General features: G+C 30.9%; 1 protein-coding gene across 3 annotated transcripts; it reads right to left on the reverse strand.

Moving 5' to 3' along the window:
- Positions 1-1,862: 1,862 nt before the first annotated feature.
- On the reverse strand, positions 1,863-19,578 carry LOC143052185 (methylcrotonoyl-CoA carboxylase beta chain, mitochondrial-like). 3 transcript variants are annotated; one of them, XM_076225145.1, is made up of 17 exons: positions 19,394-19,577; positions 18,669-18,735; positions 17,951-18,035; positions 17,245-17,346; positions 16,174-16,301; positions 15,727-15,839; positions 15,179-15,292; positions 13,844-13,908; positions 13,115-13,214; positions 12,053-12,148; positions 9,159-9,231; positions 8,572-8,648; positions 8,363-8,429; positions 5,939-6,095; positions 4,321-4,435; positions 3,569-3,654; positions 1,863-2,471 (listed from the first exon to the last, which is right to left on the reverse strand). In XM_076225145.1, exons 1-17 carry the CDS (start codon positions 19,526-19,528, stop codon positions 2,354-2,356), a joined length of 1,698 nt encoding a protein of 565 aa, XP_076081260.1. In that variant the 5' UTR covers positions 19,529-19,577; the 3' UTR covers positions 1,863-2,353. The 3 variants fall into 3 exon arrangements, with proteins under 3 accessions (XP_076081260.1, XP_076081261.1, XP_076081262.1); XM_076225146.1 differs by having other exon boundaries at positions 15,179-15,288; positions 15,723-15,839; XM_076225147.1 differs by lacking the exons at positions 1,863-2,471; positions 3,569-3,654 and having other exon boundaries at positions 4,364-4,491; positions 19,394-19,578.
- Positions 19,579-19,597: the final 19 nt, after the last annotated feature.

The following is a 19,597-nucleotide window of genomic DNA, read 5'->3' on the forward strand; positions in this document are numbered from 1 at the left end:
AATATCAAATCAATATCTTCAAGCATGATGAAAAAAGTGTGGAAAACTGATTACTTGCATGAATTAGTCCAAGGACCATACCTCATCATTAGAATGGAATAGAATTAAAACTTGATCTGTGACCGGTCATATAATAAAAAAAATATCAAATAAATATCTTTTAGCACAAAGAAAAAAGTATGAAAAAAATGATTAGCTGGACTGATGAAGAAGGAAAAGACAGATAGACATCAAGCCATCAAGCCACAAGACTACTTCAGCTTTGTCTGTAAAAGGACTAACTATACTATTATATGTATTCCCTTATGTAGGGTCATTATAACTTCACTGCCTTGTATTTGACTTCACTATCTAACCATTACTGAAATCAAGCTCCATAGAAATCTGTGATTAATGGATTGAATATTGGTGTTTAACAACCCTTTCAGCACTCTTTGCTAATTCATTGGGGTCAGTTTTTATATGTTGAGGAAGCCCACATGCCCATGGGCCAGAGAGAACCTGATCCTTGGGTAGTAAAACTGGTTATCCTAGTCAATTAAGATTTGAGTAGAATACACATTTTGCATGTGGGGTTCAGACTAACAAGTGTTGACAGGATATAGTGATAAACAACAGAGGCCTAGAATATTTAAGAAACAACCAGCTAAATACTTTTGTAATCAAATAGTAAAAATTCAATGTTAGTTTTAATCACAGCATAAATTTCAACAACAGTATCATATTGATTTCTTTTAATGAGTATTATTGAATCAACTGCAAATCTTGCATCTCCTTCCTTTAAACCAGGCGCGTAGCTCCCTATATGCTAACACGCAGTTGCGTGCACATCGATTCGGCATGCAAAAAAAAATGGCAAAATAAAAATTTATAGATTGAATGTTAAAGGAAACACCTATGTTGTCACTTTTTTAATTGCTGAAATATCATTAAATAACGGCATTTGGTTTCAAAATAAAGTGTTATTGGAGATTATGACAAAATCGGACAGTAACTTGTACCTTTTACAAGATTTGAATTTGTAATACTCCGTCTAAGACATGTAGTTTTTTGGAGCACATTTTACAGTGTATGGTTCATCAGTTTGGAATGAGATGTACCAATCGGCATTAGAATTATCAGAACCCTTCGATATCGTTGAAAATATGCCGAGGCGATGTGGTCGACAGACTACCAGAGCCAATCACCCTGCAAACACACCAAAACAGTATTGGAAAGTCCCATTATTTTTTGCGTATGTTGAAAACAAATGTACGATCAACAATGAACGACGACAGTTACTAGCATTACTGCATATTCATCGGCATTTCACATGTTTCAGTGTGAACATTGACAATTAAAGTATTAGAGAAGTTTGTTTCTGCCTAGACCCGAAGAGCAGATTTTGGACAATTTTTAGTAAATTCTGTATCACACAAATATGTGTTGTTTATGTATTACTCTATTCAGAAGATTTATTAATAGTTTTACATTGATAAATTGTTTATAAGTCCTATCTACATATAGCTCCTCTTTTAACCGTCCTATGACCGAAAAACGGAAAAGAAAACATTTTTCTGCATAAAAGGGTCCCAAATTTTTTTCGCCTCTCACCGCTCAGCGGTAGTTGCTTGCACATTGTTTCTTTCTAGCTACGCCCCTGTAAACCATTAGATTTCAAAGATTAATTAATGCTTATTCAGTTCTATAATCCAAATCTTATAAGCAATTCTAAATTTATTATCATGGTTGCATCACATTGCAAATGAGAATAAGTTAAACAACACCATAACATAATGCTATCACAAATAAGTTGACAATCATGTAAAAACATATTCATCATACATGCTATTTCATCTGAAAACACTGAAACAAAGCTTGAATGAAGCTTATTCTAATTTTTAATCAAAATTTCAAATTTATTATCTTGATTGTATTACATTGAACATGAGAATATGTTAAGGAACACATTATACATATCCTCCAATCATGTGGAAACTTTTTAGACATCTTCACAATGCAGCTGCCAAGATTAGGCCACACTTAAAAAAAATAGGTTTGCCCAAACCCTGCCCAACATTGAGACAGTGGGTAGGTAGATAGGCATTTTCTTTTTCTTTTTTGGCAAAGAGAAATTTATGTATCAGATAAAATTTAGAAAGGAAATGGGGAATGTGTCAAAGCGATGATTATAACTCTTCATGCCTATCTGAATAAAAAAAATTATTTTCACATCAGGGCAATAAAAGATTTTGAGTAGGCAGCTATTTTCTGGGTAGGTAGGATTAGCAAACTAACCTATTCTTTTTTATGGCCTTACACATTATCACAAGTACTCCTAACATTGTATATAAAATCCTAAATAGTTCTTTGATCACATTCTGAATACACCAAATCTAGTCTTTTCTTGTGGGGCATTTAATGAAGCAGATATACTAAGTCCTAATACTGTCCTTGTGTCAGCTGGGTCTATAACTCCATCATCCCATAACCTGTTAAGTAAAAATTCAATTTTTCACTTGAGTGCATGTTCAGTGGTTGTTCACTGAATAAATATACAATATATGCACATTGCTGGAATATGTAGAGAATAATACATGGCAAAATCTGTATCATATGTCGTATCATCCAGAGACACCAATATCAGCCCTAGGGCCTTTAGGCCCGAGGAATGATATTGGTCGAGGGTGATACGGCATGTCATGCAGATTTTGGCATGTTTTATACGCTTTATCATATATTTCAACAGAAGAGTATTATATTAAATGAACTGTTTTCTGATCCATAGCACTGGGTTACCTTCAGTTCTACTTTTGTCTTGTTTCAAAGGCTTTAAAAGAACTGCTCAATTACTTATCTGAAGCACCTAGGTTACCTTACAATTTGCGTGCTGTTGTTTTAAAAATATTTTGTTTATTATTGTATTTTTTTTTGTGTGTGTTGTACTTTTTATAGTTCCATCTAGTGTGCCAAAAAATATGAAAACTTGATGTTCATGACGTCAAATACCAAAAAATGACATCATTCAATAAATTGCATCACGCTGGAATGACCATTCTATTGGACCTATTTTGAGGAAAATTTTTGTTAAGCAAAAAAAAACCAAAAAACTGACTGTATAAAAAAAAAAAAAAAAAAGTAGGGGTGTGATAAAGGGTATGCGATACAGGGTGCGCATCAAAGTTGCGCGATATGGATTAAACAGCAGGCTATTTATCAAATATGCAAAACTACTATACTTACTACTAAACATATGATAAATAAAAGTTATTTGTTATCAATGTGATGCATATTGATAAGGGGTTTCATATAGCCTATGTAACTGTGCCCAATATCAATTTCAATATGAATGTCTGATACAGAACTATTGCCATTGATTGTTTTACATGATCAGTTGTAAGTTATATGTACTACTTAGTAAATAATAAAGTTATGTTAAACACACTGAAACTCAAAATGCTGATTAACATATCAAAATGAAATATAAAGTCTTTCCTTAACAATTTATTAACTTTTTTAGCTAGATGGAAATTTATACTTAAATTTAGATAGCCTTATTTTGAACTATAGAGTAAAATTAATGACCTACCTAGCACTAGAGAAATATGGATGTCCTTCCAATTCATATTTCTTTATCACAGGAGCTTTTAATGCCTCTTCTTCTTGTGCTGTCCACTGAAATTTTATTCAAACATATAATAGTGCAAGAATGCTATTTCTTTAACATAATAGCTACTGTTAAAAAGACTGAGAAACTAAAATACATCAAAATTAGCACACAATGTTGCAGGAGATATGTCATAGACCATGTGCTGTTCATGTGAGTCATTTGCAAAACTAAGTTAGTAATCCCATTCATTGAAGATGTGGTACCCAGTTGATGCATTTGCTAAAAGGAATTCCAATAATCTGCGTAATAGGATAAAACTGTTATTACAGTTTTTATCTAATAAGGGCATCATGGATAATCTACAGATTTTCACATTGAACAACAACAACAGAACTAAGGAAAACACATGTGAGGTTCCCCAGGGTAATGCCTAGCAAAAACAGTGCATATGGGTTACCAAAACTCGAGAGAATTAGGAGAATTTTCTTTTGCAGTTCAAATAATGTGAATGCCTCATTATTCATCTGCATATATATACTTGCTTTAGTTTAACCCCAAATTGAAATAGTCAAGGAAGTTCAAAGTTTCTATTGACGTTTATATCATGTATATATAGACTTAAGCATAACATGAAATCAAACATCCATGAAAATAAATTTTCCTTGAATCAACGAAATTTGGTATCCATGAAAATAAAGGAGGCCATAGCATACAGTAGTATCAAATCATACCTCTTTTCCTTCCCTGAGTCTTTGTTCTCTTGTTATCTGTGCCAATACATTAGCAGCTTGTTCTCCTCCCATTACAGATATTCTGGAGTTTGGCCACATATATAAAAAACGTGGACTGAAATCAAAGATCAAATTGTTCTTGAGTTTGGCCACATATATAAGAAACATGGACTGAAATTTTAAGAACAGAAATGACTGACCAACAAAGAGAATACTGTAAATATAGAATCATGGCATGCATTTTGTATTGCGACTTATACATTTCAGACTACAATGCTATCTTAAGTCATATGAAAAGAGTGAGTGGTGAAAAATAATGTTTATCCAATTCTTGAACCAATGCTTATATATATCATAAACTTAGTCCTCTATGCACGATTTTATCACTTTTTATGTAAATATATCGTATAATCATCAATTATTTTGGTCTCTGTTATGATTTTACAAATATGGCTGCTCATTAAATGCCTTGTTTTGAAGCCGAAGTTTATCGACTGTCACCTTATAGTAAACAAATAACAAAAAGCATGGGTATTGAGCACGTATTTAACATGTACAATCAGATACTTGTTTATTTTAATGACAGATCCATGCCTATTGCGATCACCGGATTTATAATAGGATAGTCATGCTCAGGTCAATATGCATACGGAAAATATGTCGGTGAATTGCTTCCTGGAAGCAAGCAATTAAAAATAAGTAAACTTCTTCTCATTGTGGACAAATTAAAGAATTTTCCACAGAAAAAAGTATGTACATATGAAAAGAAAACGGCAAGTGACATGTGGATTATAAAATCAAAACAAGTCTGGATTCATCTACGGTTCGGTTTGCGGTTTATAAAAGCAGGAAATTTTCATTTTTCAATTTAAATATCTATATATATTTGTCTCTCTTGTGTAATTGATCCTAAATAATTTCGTATTTTACGTTTCTAGTGTCTTTAAATTCAAAGGAAAACTTTCACACATGCGTAGTATACAGTACAGAAACCACCTGTTATGTGACTCATGAAAACTTTAAGTCTGAACGTTACGAATAAAGTTCTATCTTTTAAATGAAAATTGTAGAAAGTTTAACTTAAGATGAAAATTGATATCAAATATGATGGAAATGCATTCAAAAGACAAAACTTAAAATTGTGATTGATTGAGAAATATTAAATTCAAATGTGAACACAAAACAATTTAAATCAATTGACGAAACTATCTTTAATCCTGGTTGATACAATGCTGACTGACTGATTTTTATGGGGAAAATAATTATCATGGTCAATTATGAGATTTAAGAATAATTAAGGGATTAGTGACCCATCCGATGGCGAGTATCAACTTGTCAAAAACATGAAGATAGGTAGATTTTTACACTTTCCAAATTTAAGTGACGAAATGGATTTGAAATACATTCTTCATTTTGAAAACCTTTTCGTAAAATACGAAAATGATGAGCGCTAGCAAAATCACTGTTATAGGCATGTAACTAAGTGTTAATATAAACACAATCTGTGTTTAATCCATGAAAAATAAATGAACCTACTGGAGTTCATGATCACTTTTAGTTGTAAGATTTCTTAATGAAAAGAACCTCAAAATTGGAACATAAAATTAAATATATATACCTATATGATCTGCCACACATGCCATAATTACCAGCACCATAGGACCCGCCTATGATGACTGTAAATTTAGGAACTTTGGCACATGCAACAGCCGTCACCATTTTAGCACCATGTTTTGCTATACCTCCAGCTTCTGCCTCTCTCCCTACCATAAAACCTACAAAAATAATACAAAAATTAGAATGCTGTGGTATGACATGTATGATTGGCAGTGAAACAACTTTCCGTCAGAGACCAAATAATGTAGAAGTTAGCAAGTTCATGAATTATCTTTATTCTATAAATTCAATATCTTGATTTAATGAATGGTATCAGTTTAATCAGATAAAAGTTCTTTAACATTTTTTGATGTTTCGTTTAGACCTATGCTGGCACATGTTCTATGCATTTTGTTCCTTACACTTTTAGTCACAAGTCATTTCGTACAAGTTTTTTTTCAAAAGCAACTATCTTGTGCAATGAAAAATCCTCAACAGACTGCTTAGTTACTATTCAAGTTTAAGTTTTAGATTTTTGTCCAAAGAGATTGTAATGATAAAATACATTTTCTTTGATTGTTTATTATCAGGCTGCTTGAATTTCCTGTAAATATACCATTTTCAGCATATGTAAGACCAAATGCAAAGATTTTATGTTTATGTCATTTCATACCTATACCCTAAAATTGTATTCGCTTACATCTAAGTCATTTGGTTCTTGTGAATAGTTGTCCCGTTGGCAATCATACCACATCATCTTATTTGTATCTATGCACCTGTCCATAGTCTATACCTTGTCAGGGTATATCTGTTGTTATATCTGAATGTTTTGGGTTTTGAGGGGTAATTTAGGGAATTTGGTTTAGTCCTATTAGTTGCAGTATTTTGTTAAGTTTATACACATTTTTTCTAGATTCAGAGAAATTACTCTATAATATATTGTTAATGTTTGAGCATCTTTTAAAGTGGTTGTTGTTGTTACCTGTCTGTCATGTTTTTTTCCCAGTATGAATCATGCTGCTGGCCAGGCCTGGGGTAATGGTAATTTGTAATTGTAATGCATTGTAATATTACTTTTTTTGGATGTAATGCAAAGTAATTTGTAATGCACATTTTCTGCATTACAATTACATGTAATGTAATGATTACTTTAGTTAAAAATTGATGTAATGCCTCCATTACAGTACATTACTTTTCATTACAAATTGGTAAAATAGATAAAATTGAAGGATATTGTATAATAAAAATAAAATATTAACAAAAACAAAAGAAAGTATGGAATAAAATTTTTGTCACAGTTAATTACTGTATTAAATAAGGTAAGAAATATAAAACGGTAAACAATATCAAGTCTTTGATCTTGGTTTCTGATATTTGTTTAATATGATATGGGAATATTTTGGTGTTAGGTGGTCTTTTTAAAAATTATCAAACAAAACTATATAGATCAATGAAAAAAATATGAAGATGAAAATTTCATAATTCTATACACACCTTACATTTATTTCAATGAAATATTGAATATATCAAACAACATTTTAAACCAAACTGTGGTTTGGGTCCTGTCTGTGTTGTTATTTCACCTAATTAATATCACAATGTTTTTATTGCAATCAAATCTTCTCACAGAACCCTTAGGCATTTCACAAGATAATCCTTTAATGACACATTTATGATATCCCCTTGAAATCCTTAATGATGTCTTAATGATTAAGTGATCAATGTTAGAAACAAAATTATATGATAATTTATTTATTTTTTACCACCACCTAAGAAACTTAAAAGTGACTTTTTCAGTTTCATGCCTCCTACTACTCAATCAAAGGGTATAGACACAGGTAAGGTGCAGTACATGATGTTGACATCTACTTGTCTGAGCCATGTGAAGAAATTTCAATCAATGCACTGGAATAATGGAAGTCAAATTCAGTGTGCCTTTCTTCTTTGGTTAATACAGCTATCAAGTATTTAGCCATTTCCCACACATAAGCTCCTGTAGAAAGGCTTTTAAGTATTGCCGGAAAGGTGTACAGAACTGATCGCTGTTCTCTTAATGGCATCACATTTAAACCACTTATGATGATAAAGTGCAATGGACATATTAAGTATTTGAAGTCTATGTCCCTAACACTGTATACATATGTACATATACCTCTGTTTTTGAAATGCTTTTTGTTTTTATATTGAAAAAGTAATGTGTAATGTAATGCATTACACAGGCAAAGTAATTGTAATGTAATGTATTACATGTGAGAAAAAATGTAATTGTAATTGTAATTGTAATGGAAGAATCACAAAGTAATTGTAATGTAATGCATTACATTGCAATGTAATGGCCCCAGGCCTGCTGCTGGCTTTCTCTTTTGTTTATTTTTTCAATTTTGTTTATATCGGCGCCTTTTAAAGCTTACCACAGGCTTCAGGATTTAGCTAATTGTTGACTCACCCGTAATGTTTTGTAAAAATATTAATGGTATATTTCTTTGACAGCATAATTCTATAAAATGTGTTCCCTAAAATAGAAAACATGACATTAACTATTTATGACATATTTATCAATTCTGAAACAATTGTTTTGTTGTTGATTTCTAGCTATTAAATATCTTATAAATTTAATACATGTCAAAACTTCTGCATTCACAGTATCTATGTTACCTTTAATGCCGATTCAGAAAATAGAACTCCATTATTTCCTAAAATGCCCACTGGATATCCCCATAATCTAGCAAATCCTGAAAAGGAAAATGGCAGAATAAATTACTGGAAAGTATAAAACATGATTCATCTTTCCATGATTTACCACAGTTGTGGGCTGCAGTGCAAATCCTTAGTCTTATTTAAAGAAATAATGATGATAGAGTACAATTTTCTTTTAACTAAAAACATTAAAAACTTTTAAACAAAAATTTTAACATATCATTTGATGTGAAAAAGATCTGATCACTCTTATCCTTATTTTTTGTTGAAGATTTTTTATGTTATGTTGTTTGTCTTTTTTAAAATCTTTTAAGATGGTATTGCCAGTTTGTCATCGAACTGTGAGTTGGAATACTTTTTTTATTATCTTGTCTTTTTTCTACTGGTATAAAAATCAAAGATTTAAGAGAAATTAACCCCTTACAAAACCTTTCTGACAACTGTCTAGTTTTTATGAACAATTCACAAATTTACAAATTTTGGAATAAACAATAATTGCTTGTTATAAATCATGAATGTTATACATCTAAATATATATGACAAACCTGTGACTAAAGTTTCTCCATACATTGTTTTAAATTCGTCAAATCTACTACCATCTACTATTCTGGCAATTACCTACAATTTCAATTAATATGCATGGTTATTAATGAACATTAAAATCAAAGGCATATTGACTTCTGAACTGAATAGTAAGTCCTTTACAGCAATCACTAGCCTGTAAAAACTGAGGTTGTGACTTAAAAACTCTGCTTGTGGCATGTGAATTTTGCTCCAATCATAATTGAATAGACATGCTAGTTTCCATGCTGTAGGTTTATCTGTGTACTCCAGCATCCCCCAGCAATACTGAATGCCATCACATAGCAAAGGAAGCTGACAGTTGTATTAATCACAATCAAATTACTAATCATAATTTTTAAGGCATCTGATATTCTATTTCAAGAACATTTCCTTAAAAATCCAGTTTTCTAGTATTCAAAATTCCATGCAAGTTATTATAAAAAAAATTAGGAAAGCAGCTTTTTTGGGACATGTCTTTCACATTTTTCCAAATTGCCTGCTTTTATAATCAAAGTGATGGATATCACTCATGGAAAGATTGGAAGAGTAGTTTGTTTAATTTCATATTAAGGTATGGTGTGGACAAAAGAACATAAATAAAGCACTATTGCTGAAAATTCTTCTAGTAAATGTTACCAACTACTCTTATAGGACATAAGCTAAGAACTTTAAAGTGTCAACAAAAATAATCTAAAATTGTTGTTTTGGGGCATTTTGTAATTTAAAACATAGGTTATATGACATTGAAGATTAAAAGTTGTAGAGTGCCTTTTGATCAATTTACATTTTTCAGAACAGGGCATTAAAAAAAGAATATTTCAACGTAAACAAATTAAAAAACTTATTTTATTGAAATGCAGATTTTTTCTTGATTGCAAAAATGTATATCACTTCTTATAAAAATTCAAATGACTAAAATAGACGTAATGATTGATGGGGAATAAACTAATAAACAATGGTTTGTTATAATTAAAAGTTGTTTCTAGCCAATTACTGATAAACAAAAATAAGTCAATTTACCTAAATTGTTGATTAATTGCAGATGATTATTGGAAATTTATCAAGTAAATCATAGGCCTTACTTGAATACCTTTTTTATATTCATATTTATATTTCATTCTTTTAAAAGATCTTGTTAATCCTTAATTAATCATTTATCTTTCAGACATAATTTACAGAATCACTTTATTTAATGTATATCAAAAGTAATAGGCAATAAATAAATCTATCATCCTTATATATCAAACATCTAATATATTCATTTGTGTATTCAATTATGAGGTCAAATATTCATTGATATTTGTTTATTGGGATGTATATTGAAGCATAGATGTAATAGGGTCTGTATAATTATATAAGACTAAGGTTGATAAGTAATGTGGTCAATTGGATTGACAGTTTAGGAGGTGGGGCATTGTAATTAAAGGTCCACCTTGTCCCTGAATGGTTGATGATAATGACAGTTGTCAATCATCTTGTTTTGTATCAATATGTTTAAAAAAAGTATTTACATCAAAACACCTTAATGACATACATTCTTGAATGAACTGCTCCAAAAGTATACCCATTTGATTACAGTTTATATGTATGTTATGTGCACATCAAGGATCCGGAAATTTTTTCACCTAATTTCGGTCATTTTCATATAACTTAAAAGTTGGTGCCCCTTTTCAAAAACAGATTGTCAAAATCTCATCACTGCATGAGTATGCTCCTACTCGTAGCATCAACGAACTTGTTTAACTGTTGCATCGCGTTTACTTCATGATTTATCCTACCATTTTCCTAAAATCGATCAAGAGCAATTAAGGGAAGGCAACAGTTTAAAAATAAAATGATTTTAATGACTCAAAATCATAATTTTCTCAGTCATCGCTTACGTTTCTTTCGATTCTGAAGTCGAAATTCAAACCGGATGTAATGCGACAATACTAAAACGAACAATTCCGGACTTATTCCCGGGATTAGTTTTGTTTATCAAATTCACAGGAAAACATCGTTTTTTTTAATATTTTACCTTTAATAGTGTAAGAATATTAATGAAAATAGTTGCACTTGCTTTATTTACCAAGAAATCATTTTAAATTTACGATTTAGTGCCAAATCTGCGGTAGAGAATTTTAGGCATGCTTATCATAGTAAACAAAGCACGTGTGTTAGTAGTGAAAAAAAATCTTTTTTCTACGTAAATTAAATCAAGTTTTAATTTAATTTTAAATCATAATTGACAATTGTCTTAGCTGAAAAGTAATTAAATAATGAAGACAGTTGGTATTGAATTTTAATTTCTTTATAATATTAGTTCGGAGCTTGTGATTAATAGCCAGGTGTGAATTAAAAACACAGGTAAAGAGATTAGCGATCATTAGCTAATAGCTCCCCGAGGCATTAATATAGCTATTAGGAGGGCCCTCAGGATTATAACACTTTACTGGAGTGGCAGTTTAATTACATAAAATCGATAACACAACAAAAATATGTTTAAAATGGCGATTTGAAACTCAATCTCAACGAAATGACCGAAATTATTTCTGTTGAAAAATAAAATTTGACCTAAATCCCAATAAATGATTTAGGACTTTTGAGTTTCCAAATCGGTCATGTCTGGCATATATGACCGTTTCCGGACCCTTGGTGCACATACATGAGAACTATAGGGAACTATATTTCAGTGTGAATACATTTAGTAATAGCAGCTAACCTGTCGTGTTGATAGGGAGGCCAGTGCCTAAGGAAAGATTTAGAACAAGTTCCAATCTTTCCAAAAACTGGCACACAAATGTTTAATAAACTGCCTTGACAAGGAACAAGATTCAATCCAGTTGAAATATAGTATTTCATAAATATTAAGCTAATCTTAACTCATTACACATACCTCCCTAACATCAAATGTCTTTTTTAAATTAGCTCCCACAATTCCATATAAATCATCTGCAGGGAAAATAGGTTCATCTGGTGTTTCTATGGTTACCTGAAATAATAGCATTGACTAAAGCATAAACGTATACATGACACAATGGTCAAAATTACAAAAAAAAACACCAGGAAAGCTAGGTTGTCTAAAATCTAATTTGGACAGACAGATCCACAGACTGGACAACATAATATCACTTTATTTTCTTAGGCGAGACATGAACAATAAATAATAACCAAATACAATTAGGTCTACAGTTCTCAGTCCAATCATCATTTTTGTTATTTTGCTTTTAACCATGTTCATGTTTTCAAAGTATCAACATTGCCAATTCCCAAAGCACAATCAAATATAAATGTGGCTTCTTACATAGTAACACACATTCTTTGGCAATTGAATTTCTTTTGTATTCAATAATGCAATTGATTATTAGGTATTAGTTAAGATAAAACTCTTCATTTGGATATTTCTACCATATAAATGAACAAAAGACCAACATCTATTAATATAAAAAAATAATTTTTCAAGCAAAAACAAAGCAATTAAGTATACCAAGAAAAAGCCACCAATTCATATGACAACATTAATGTGTCCAAAGTACTGTAAGTTTAGAAATTATTGTGTGTATTTATAATGCGATTTTTGTTATTTTAGAGTTAAATGCGATTTAAATGTTTGCGATATTGAGAAAAATCCTGTTTAGTTCATGTAAAAAAGTAAAATTATTGCGATTATTACCCTGTCACATTTTTCCAATAATAAATTCGTCGCAATAATATCTGAATTTACAGTACATGGATGCCCTGGCACTCACACTATCATTTTCTATCTTCAGTGAATTAAGAAATTGGAGTCAAAACTAAAATTTTGTTTAAAATTAGAAAGATCATAACATAGGGAATATGTGTACTAAGTTTCAAGTTGATTGTACTTCAGCTTTAACAGAAACTAGCTTTACCAAAAACTTTACCCTGAAGAGGAACAGACGGACAGACAAACAAACATAATGCCCCTAAAGCTTACCTTAGGATTTTTACAATAGTTTATATTTTTAATTATTCTTCTTGCTATATGTAATGCATGTTCATCATCTTGTGCATAATAATCTGTTACTCCAGACTTACTGAAATATAGTACATTGGAAATAATAAAAGCTTTATAATCAAAGTTTAATAATGTTGTTTTTCTTCAGCTGTGTATTTTTTAATTTTTCTATTATTTTTTATTGACCTCAATCTGATTGAAAACTGATCCTGTGACAATGTTTAGCTTACAAAGAAATGAAGGCCCTCCATTCTACTTTCTATTTTAAAGACCTTTTGGAATCCTCTAATTTTGTTGTAAAGATACATACTTTCAAAAATTTGGAGGCAGACATTTCATTTGTTGATGTAATAATCACAAGAACAGTCAGTAGAACAGAGTGTTATGAGATCCTTGTAAGACAAGCAGTGGCACATGATCTGTATTTCAATCAGATTTCAATTGAATTAGTCTACCTTAATTTCAAATAAATCTTTCTTTTCAGTGACTATCTAGATAGATATAAATCTATGTGTGTATCATTCATAGAGTTAAATTATTATTAAGCCTTCAGGCCTATAAATCTAACTTTTTAATTCAAGGACTTCTTCTTGAGGAATCTAGATTTTACCCAATTTAATTTATAGAATTTTTGTAAATTTTATTTCTAGAAGAAAAATAAAATAATGAAATGCTTTATTTAAATGTTAAATCTTCATAACTCCATACCTACAATGGAGGTCAGCCCCTCCTAATTCTTCAGCTGGTACATCTTCACCTGTGGCAGCTTTTACCTATGTTAATATATAATGTAGAGGCACTTTTATTGGTTAATATATAACTATAAAAATGACTATATGCACTATGACAAACAATATAAAAAAGAAGATGTGGTATAATTGCCAATGAGACAACTCTCAGGGGTGTGGAAATATTTGTTGTGAGCACTTGTCCCTGGGCAAGTAAAACTAAAAATTTTACTTGTCCGGAAAAAAATTTACTTGCCCTGATGATTCCAATAAATGTTGAAACATTTCTTGTTAGCTAATATATGATTCTTACTTAGCACTATTGTGCATCACAAACGATTGAAATCCATTTGTTTATGTGTAAAAAAATTAGGAAAGTAGGAAATGGGTTAACATCAGTGGGACAGAAACATAACAGTAAACCAACCAATGAAATGACATCTAAAGGACAATTTTGCAGCAGTTTTGGAATAAAAATTGTAGCCAGTAGGTACACAATATACTAAATTTGAGGACAGTGATTCTCGCCTCCGTTGTGTCCTCCGTTTGCATTTAAGGTTTTCTACTCAACTCATGATTCTTTTTCTCTTGCTTGCCCAGCTTTTTATTAAGTATTTGTCAATCTGAATCTCGATACAAAATTTAAAGAAATGACACAACCGGTAAATGATGGATAAAACTTAATCGACGATCCAGGGTCAATGGACAAAGCCAATGCAATGTTACGCGACTCTGGTTCGCATACTTATTTTTATTTATTTTGGTAATCGATCTATTTCCAGTATCATGTAATATTTATCATCATGAACATTGATGTTTTTACTTGCTGATTATTGGTTTCTTTTACATAAATTAAACATCTTTATACGTTTTGAAATTAATTTTATGTTTTTGTTGGATTTGTGAGTTTTAATATTTTGAAAACTGAATGAATCTGATTCCCCCAGAATATGTCACATTGTAAATTTTGATAGCTTGTGTTTGCAGCATGTCCTGAAACCCTTATACATAATCTTGACTTAGCATTTATTTTAGGGGAATTGCTTTGTATCATGTAAAGTTTATTGGATTGTTTTATTTATTGTAATAAACAATAGAGAAATTTTTGTTTATCACATAGACCTAAATGGTGATGGCCTCATGTGCAAACATGCAGGATGAGAAATTAACAAATAATAATCTCATAGACCTAATAATATTCTCATCAGCCATTGCAGACCCTAGCCCTCTCTCATCTAAGTTTCAAACAACTGCATAACTAAATAATAAGTTCTACCAACCAAGCTGGTGCTATTAAATTTACTGTATTACTAACCAATGGAGGACCAGCCAAAAATATAGTTCCTTTCTTCCGGACAATCACACTTTCGTCAGCCATTGCTGGAACATATGCTCCACCTGCAGTGCAACTTCCTAAAACTACTGCTACCTGAAATTGGAAAAAAGAGAATGTGTCCTTAAGTACTCAGATGGATGCCCCACTCCTACTATCATTTTCTTTGTTCAGTGGACTGTGAAATTGGGGTCAAAACTCTAATTTGACATTAAAATTAGAAAGATCATATCATAGCAAACATATGTACTAAGTTTAAAGTTGATTTAACTTTAACTTTATCAAAAAACTACCTTGACCAAAAACTTTAACCTGAAGCGTGACAGACGAACAGATGAATAGACAGACACACAGACTTATTTTTCAAGGTTTTATCTTGTATTTCAAGATAATTTTGTTTTAACCTAATTACATTCATTTCATATTTAACAGATCATGCTTATTTTGTTACTCTAAAATTCTATAACAATTCTAAATTTAAAGAATTTGACAATTTAATCATCACATAACTATAATATAATTTTACCAACCTGAGGTATACCTTTGGCTGACATATTAGCTTGGTTAAAAAATATTCGACCAAAATGGTCTCTGTTTGGGAAAACATCTGCCTGTCGTGGTAAGTTAGCACCTCCAGAATCAACTGAAATGTAGCATTAAATTAAATGACAACTACTGACTAGGCCTTTTCATTTCAACTATAAAAAGGTGCCTGCTCTTTGCTGTCAGGTTGATATACTGATATATCCTCAAATTCCATTTTAATCAAAATTGAAATCAAATTATATTGTTTTAGATAAAAGATTTTTCACAAGCTTTAAACTTTACAATATAGACATGATAGAAATTATTACTGTCAAATATCAAAATGCAAATATTGAATTTACAGGCTTTAAGGTATATATTGAAGTTGAAACCCAGTAACTTATCATCAACTCTTAAAAGATTACCCAATATTCATTTAATTTTATACAAACCTAAATAAATACAAGGGAGATGATTCTGCATTGCTATTTCTTGTGCCCTTAGATGTTTTGTTACTGTTATTGGATAATAAGATCCTCCTTTTACTGTTGGGTCGTTGGCAACAATCATACATTCTACACTGTAAATATATATCGATCAAAATTTGTTACACTGTAAATATATATCGATCAAAATGTGTTACATGTAAATATATATCAATCAAAATTTGTTACACTGTAAATATATATCGATCAAAATTTGTTACACTGTAAATATATTGATAAAAATTTGTTACACTGTAAATATATATCGATCAAAATTTGTTACACTGTAAATATATATATTGATCAAAATTTGTTTAACAGTACATGTATAATATTAAAGCAAGCAAACAAATTTGACAGTTCATTTCTTTTATAAGTACTATAAACAATGATAAAAAGAAAAACACTATACATTTAAACAAGATAGAACCAAAATTTATCATACAAAGGTAATTAGTATTACCCTGAATACATTTTGTTCTGCCATTTATTTCTTTTAATCTTTTTTTATGCCCCACCTACGATAGCAGAGGGGCATTATGTTTTCTGGTCTGTGCGTCTGTTCGTCCGTCCGTTCGTCCGTCTGTCCCGCTTCAGGTTAAAGTTTTTGGTCAAGGTAGTTTTTGATGAAGTTGAAGTCCAATCAACTTCAAACTTAGTACACATGTTCCCTATGATATGATCTTTCTAATTTAAATGCTAAATTAGAGTTTTTATCCCAATGTCACTGTCCACTGAACATAGAAAATGAAAGTGCGAGTGGGGCATTCGTGTACTGAGGACACATTCTTGTTTTACTATTAATTGTTTGCTAAATCATGTAAATGCAATTCCCCTACAATCTGAACTTCTATCTTGAGTTTATTACTTTTTCAACATTGAAATATTTTCATTCATATGAAATACTTTTACTCATTTTAACTCATCAAGAGCTCTGGCACTACATTATTAGATATAGGAAGATGTGAAATGTGGTATAAGCATGATTATTGTCTTAATGTAAGATTCAATTTAATATTTGATCTGTGACATATTTACCCTGATACCCTTCCTATGCCTGTTATGATTCCTCCTGCTGGCACCTCTTCCTTTCCATACAACTGGTATCCTGCTAACTGACTTAATTCTAAAAATGGTGATCTAAAATAAAAACAGCTTCCCATGCCATTTAACCATGTTTATTTTTTTTTTCATTTTAACTTTGCAATGATGCTGAGTTTGTTAACCTTAACAATTTGTGCTTCTTTGTAAAATATGTGTTTGTTGTTGTTCTGATTGAGATTGTGACACAGTGATTACTGCTCTACCCCTATTTTGACAATTTACCTATAATTTCGTTTTTGGTTATGCATCGATGTAAATACAATGGAATTTGATGCGACTGTCATACAAGTGAGAGGTTTAGTGCTATAAAACCAGGTTCAACCCACCATTTTTCTTCTATTGAAAATGCCTGTACAAAGTCAGAAATATGACAGTTGTTGTCCATTTGTTTGATGTGATTTATCATTTGATTTTGCCATTTGATTGGGGATTTCCTGTTTTGAATTTTCCTCAAAGTTCAGTATTTTTGTGATTTTACTTATTGTTAACATCTTAACTTCTGACAGTAGGAATTATTGTATGAATAAACATAATAAATGCAGCAAATTATTATTTGATGACTGAAAAATGACACAGACCAATTCCAAACAAAAATAGGAAAACACAATTTGAAAAAAAGGTAAAATGGTAAGATACTAACTCTGGGTCCAAGAGTCCATTGATTCTGTCTCTAGGTAATAACTTTCCTCTTGATAAATGCCGATCAATTGCTTTTGGACCTCCTCCTAAAAGACACAATTAATTTGTTGAAAGCTTTTGCAACATCAATCAATAAACATGAACACGATAAACACAATGAAACATTTTTGTCATGTTATACAATAAAACATGATAGATGTATATGCACTCAATATAATATACCCAGAATACAATATTGAATTGACTATTTAACATGTTTAATAACCCTATCCTCCACCTTATATATACATGATATATATATATAATTAGGCCTCAGTAAAAATTATAAGTCTTTGCATTCCTGATATGAAAAGCCTACATTTAACTGATGATTTTTTTAAGTAAAAGGACTTGATAAATAAACAGAGATGACTCTGTGTCCTGTTTTAGAGGTAGAAAATATAATCATAAATGGCATGCCTTTTATAAGATATATTTGTATCTCACTTAAAGATAGTTGCAAGAATTCTGCACACATGAAAATAGTTTTTAGCATTACAGATTCTGTATGTCAGTCAGTCCTCATGAATCATTGTAGAAATTACATAATTCACTTTCCTGTTGCTGCTAGACATGCTAGATGTCAGGACTGTTTTGAAATCTTATAAAATACAGAAAAAATTATGTTTTAAGAGTAAAATTTTAAGCAACCTGAACCCCATCAACACTTAGAATCTTACCCTGTATCACAGTAGAAACTTTAGATTGTAAATCTTTCACCAAGGACTGCATGCGGTCATAATTCTCCTGTTAGAATAAAAAGAACTTAATGCTTCATGTACTATGATTACCATGACTATATTATTTTAAAACTATCTATAGTATATGAATAAAAACATAATTTCTAAGTTTTACTTTTTATCATTATTACAAAGTAACTTGTACACCACTACTGAAATTACAATCTGTTAACCATGTTAACATGACACACAATATCAATTCTAGTCAAATCAGCACCTGATCAAATTGGCACCGGTACAGTAAAATCGGCACCAAATGTAGTCATTTCAGCACCCATGTAAAATATGACCTTATCTGCTTTCTGTAAATCATATTTAAGTTATAAAATACATCGCTAATACATTATTATTTAAAAATCAATGTTTAAAGTCACCAATATGTGCTAATATCAAAATTTAAAGTGTTTATCAGTCATAACAAGTGTTATTGGGAATTTCATGTTACCCCAAATAACAACAGTCCGAACATAAACAAGTGCATGAAGAGGTTTTTCAGTTTTTTCAATGGATTGTTGTGATTTCAGGTTCAAGGCACCATACGCCCCTGTTTATGGATGTCACATACAATGAATATAATGTTAATATATATATGCAAATAAAGTAAAACAGCTTAATATTATAAATATAAAAAAGGAGATCCTAGAAAAATTGAAGCTGCAGTGAACCTTGAACTCTGGAGATTCTCTTTCTGCTTGTGTTCCTATTGGCGAGGAAATTTCAGCATGATAAAGACGTCGTATATAAAGCTTTAACTGCCGTGAGGAGAACGACGATACACTAGGAAAGGCTTTTCTCATCATTTTCTTCTTGGAGGTCGTGTGTTTACATTGCTCAATTTAGTTTCGTATAAATACAAATTATTTTGACAA

This window comes from Mytilus galloprovincialis, chromosome 11 (genome assembly GCF_965363235.1).
Source record: "Mytilus galloprovincialis chromosome 11, xbMytGall1.hap1.1, whole genome shotgun sequence".
Lineage (NCBI taxonomy): Eukaryota > Metazoa > Mollusca > Bivalvia > Mytilida > Mytilidae > Mytilus > Mytilus galloprovincialis.

Coding starts and splice junctions, on each gene's coding strand:
- LOC143052185 (XM_076225145.1), bottom strand. CDS start 19,528: ATGATGAGAAAAGCCTTTCCTAGTGTATCGTCGTTCTCCTCACGGCAG. Junction 18,736..19,393: donor GAGAATCTCCAGAGTTCAAG/GTTCACTGCAGC, acceptor TTATTCTAACAG/GAGAATTATGACCGCATGCA. Junction 9,232..12,052: donor AGACATTTGATGTTAGGGAG/GTATGTGTAATG, acceptor TTGAAATTGTAG/GTAATTGCCAGAATAGTAGA.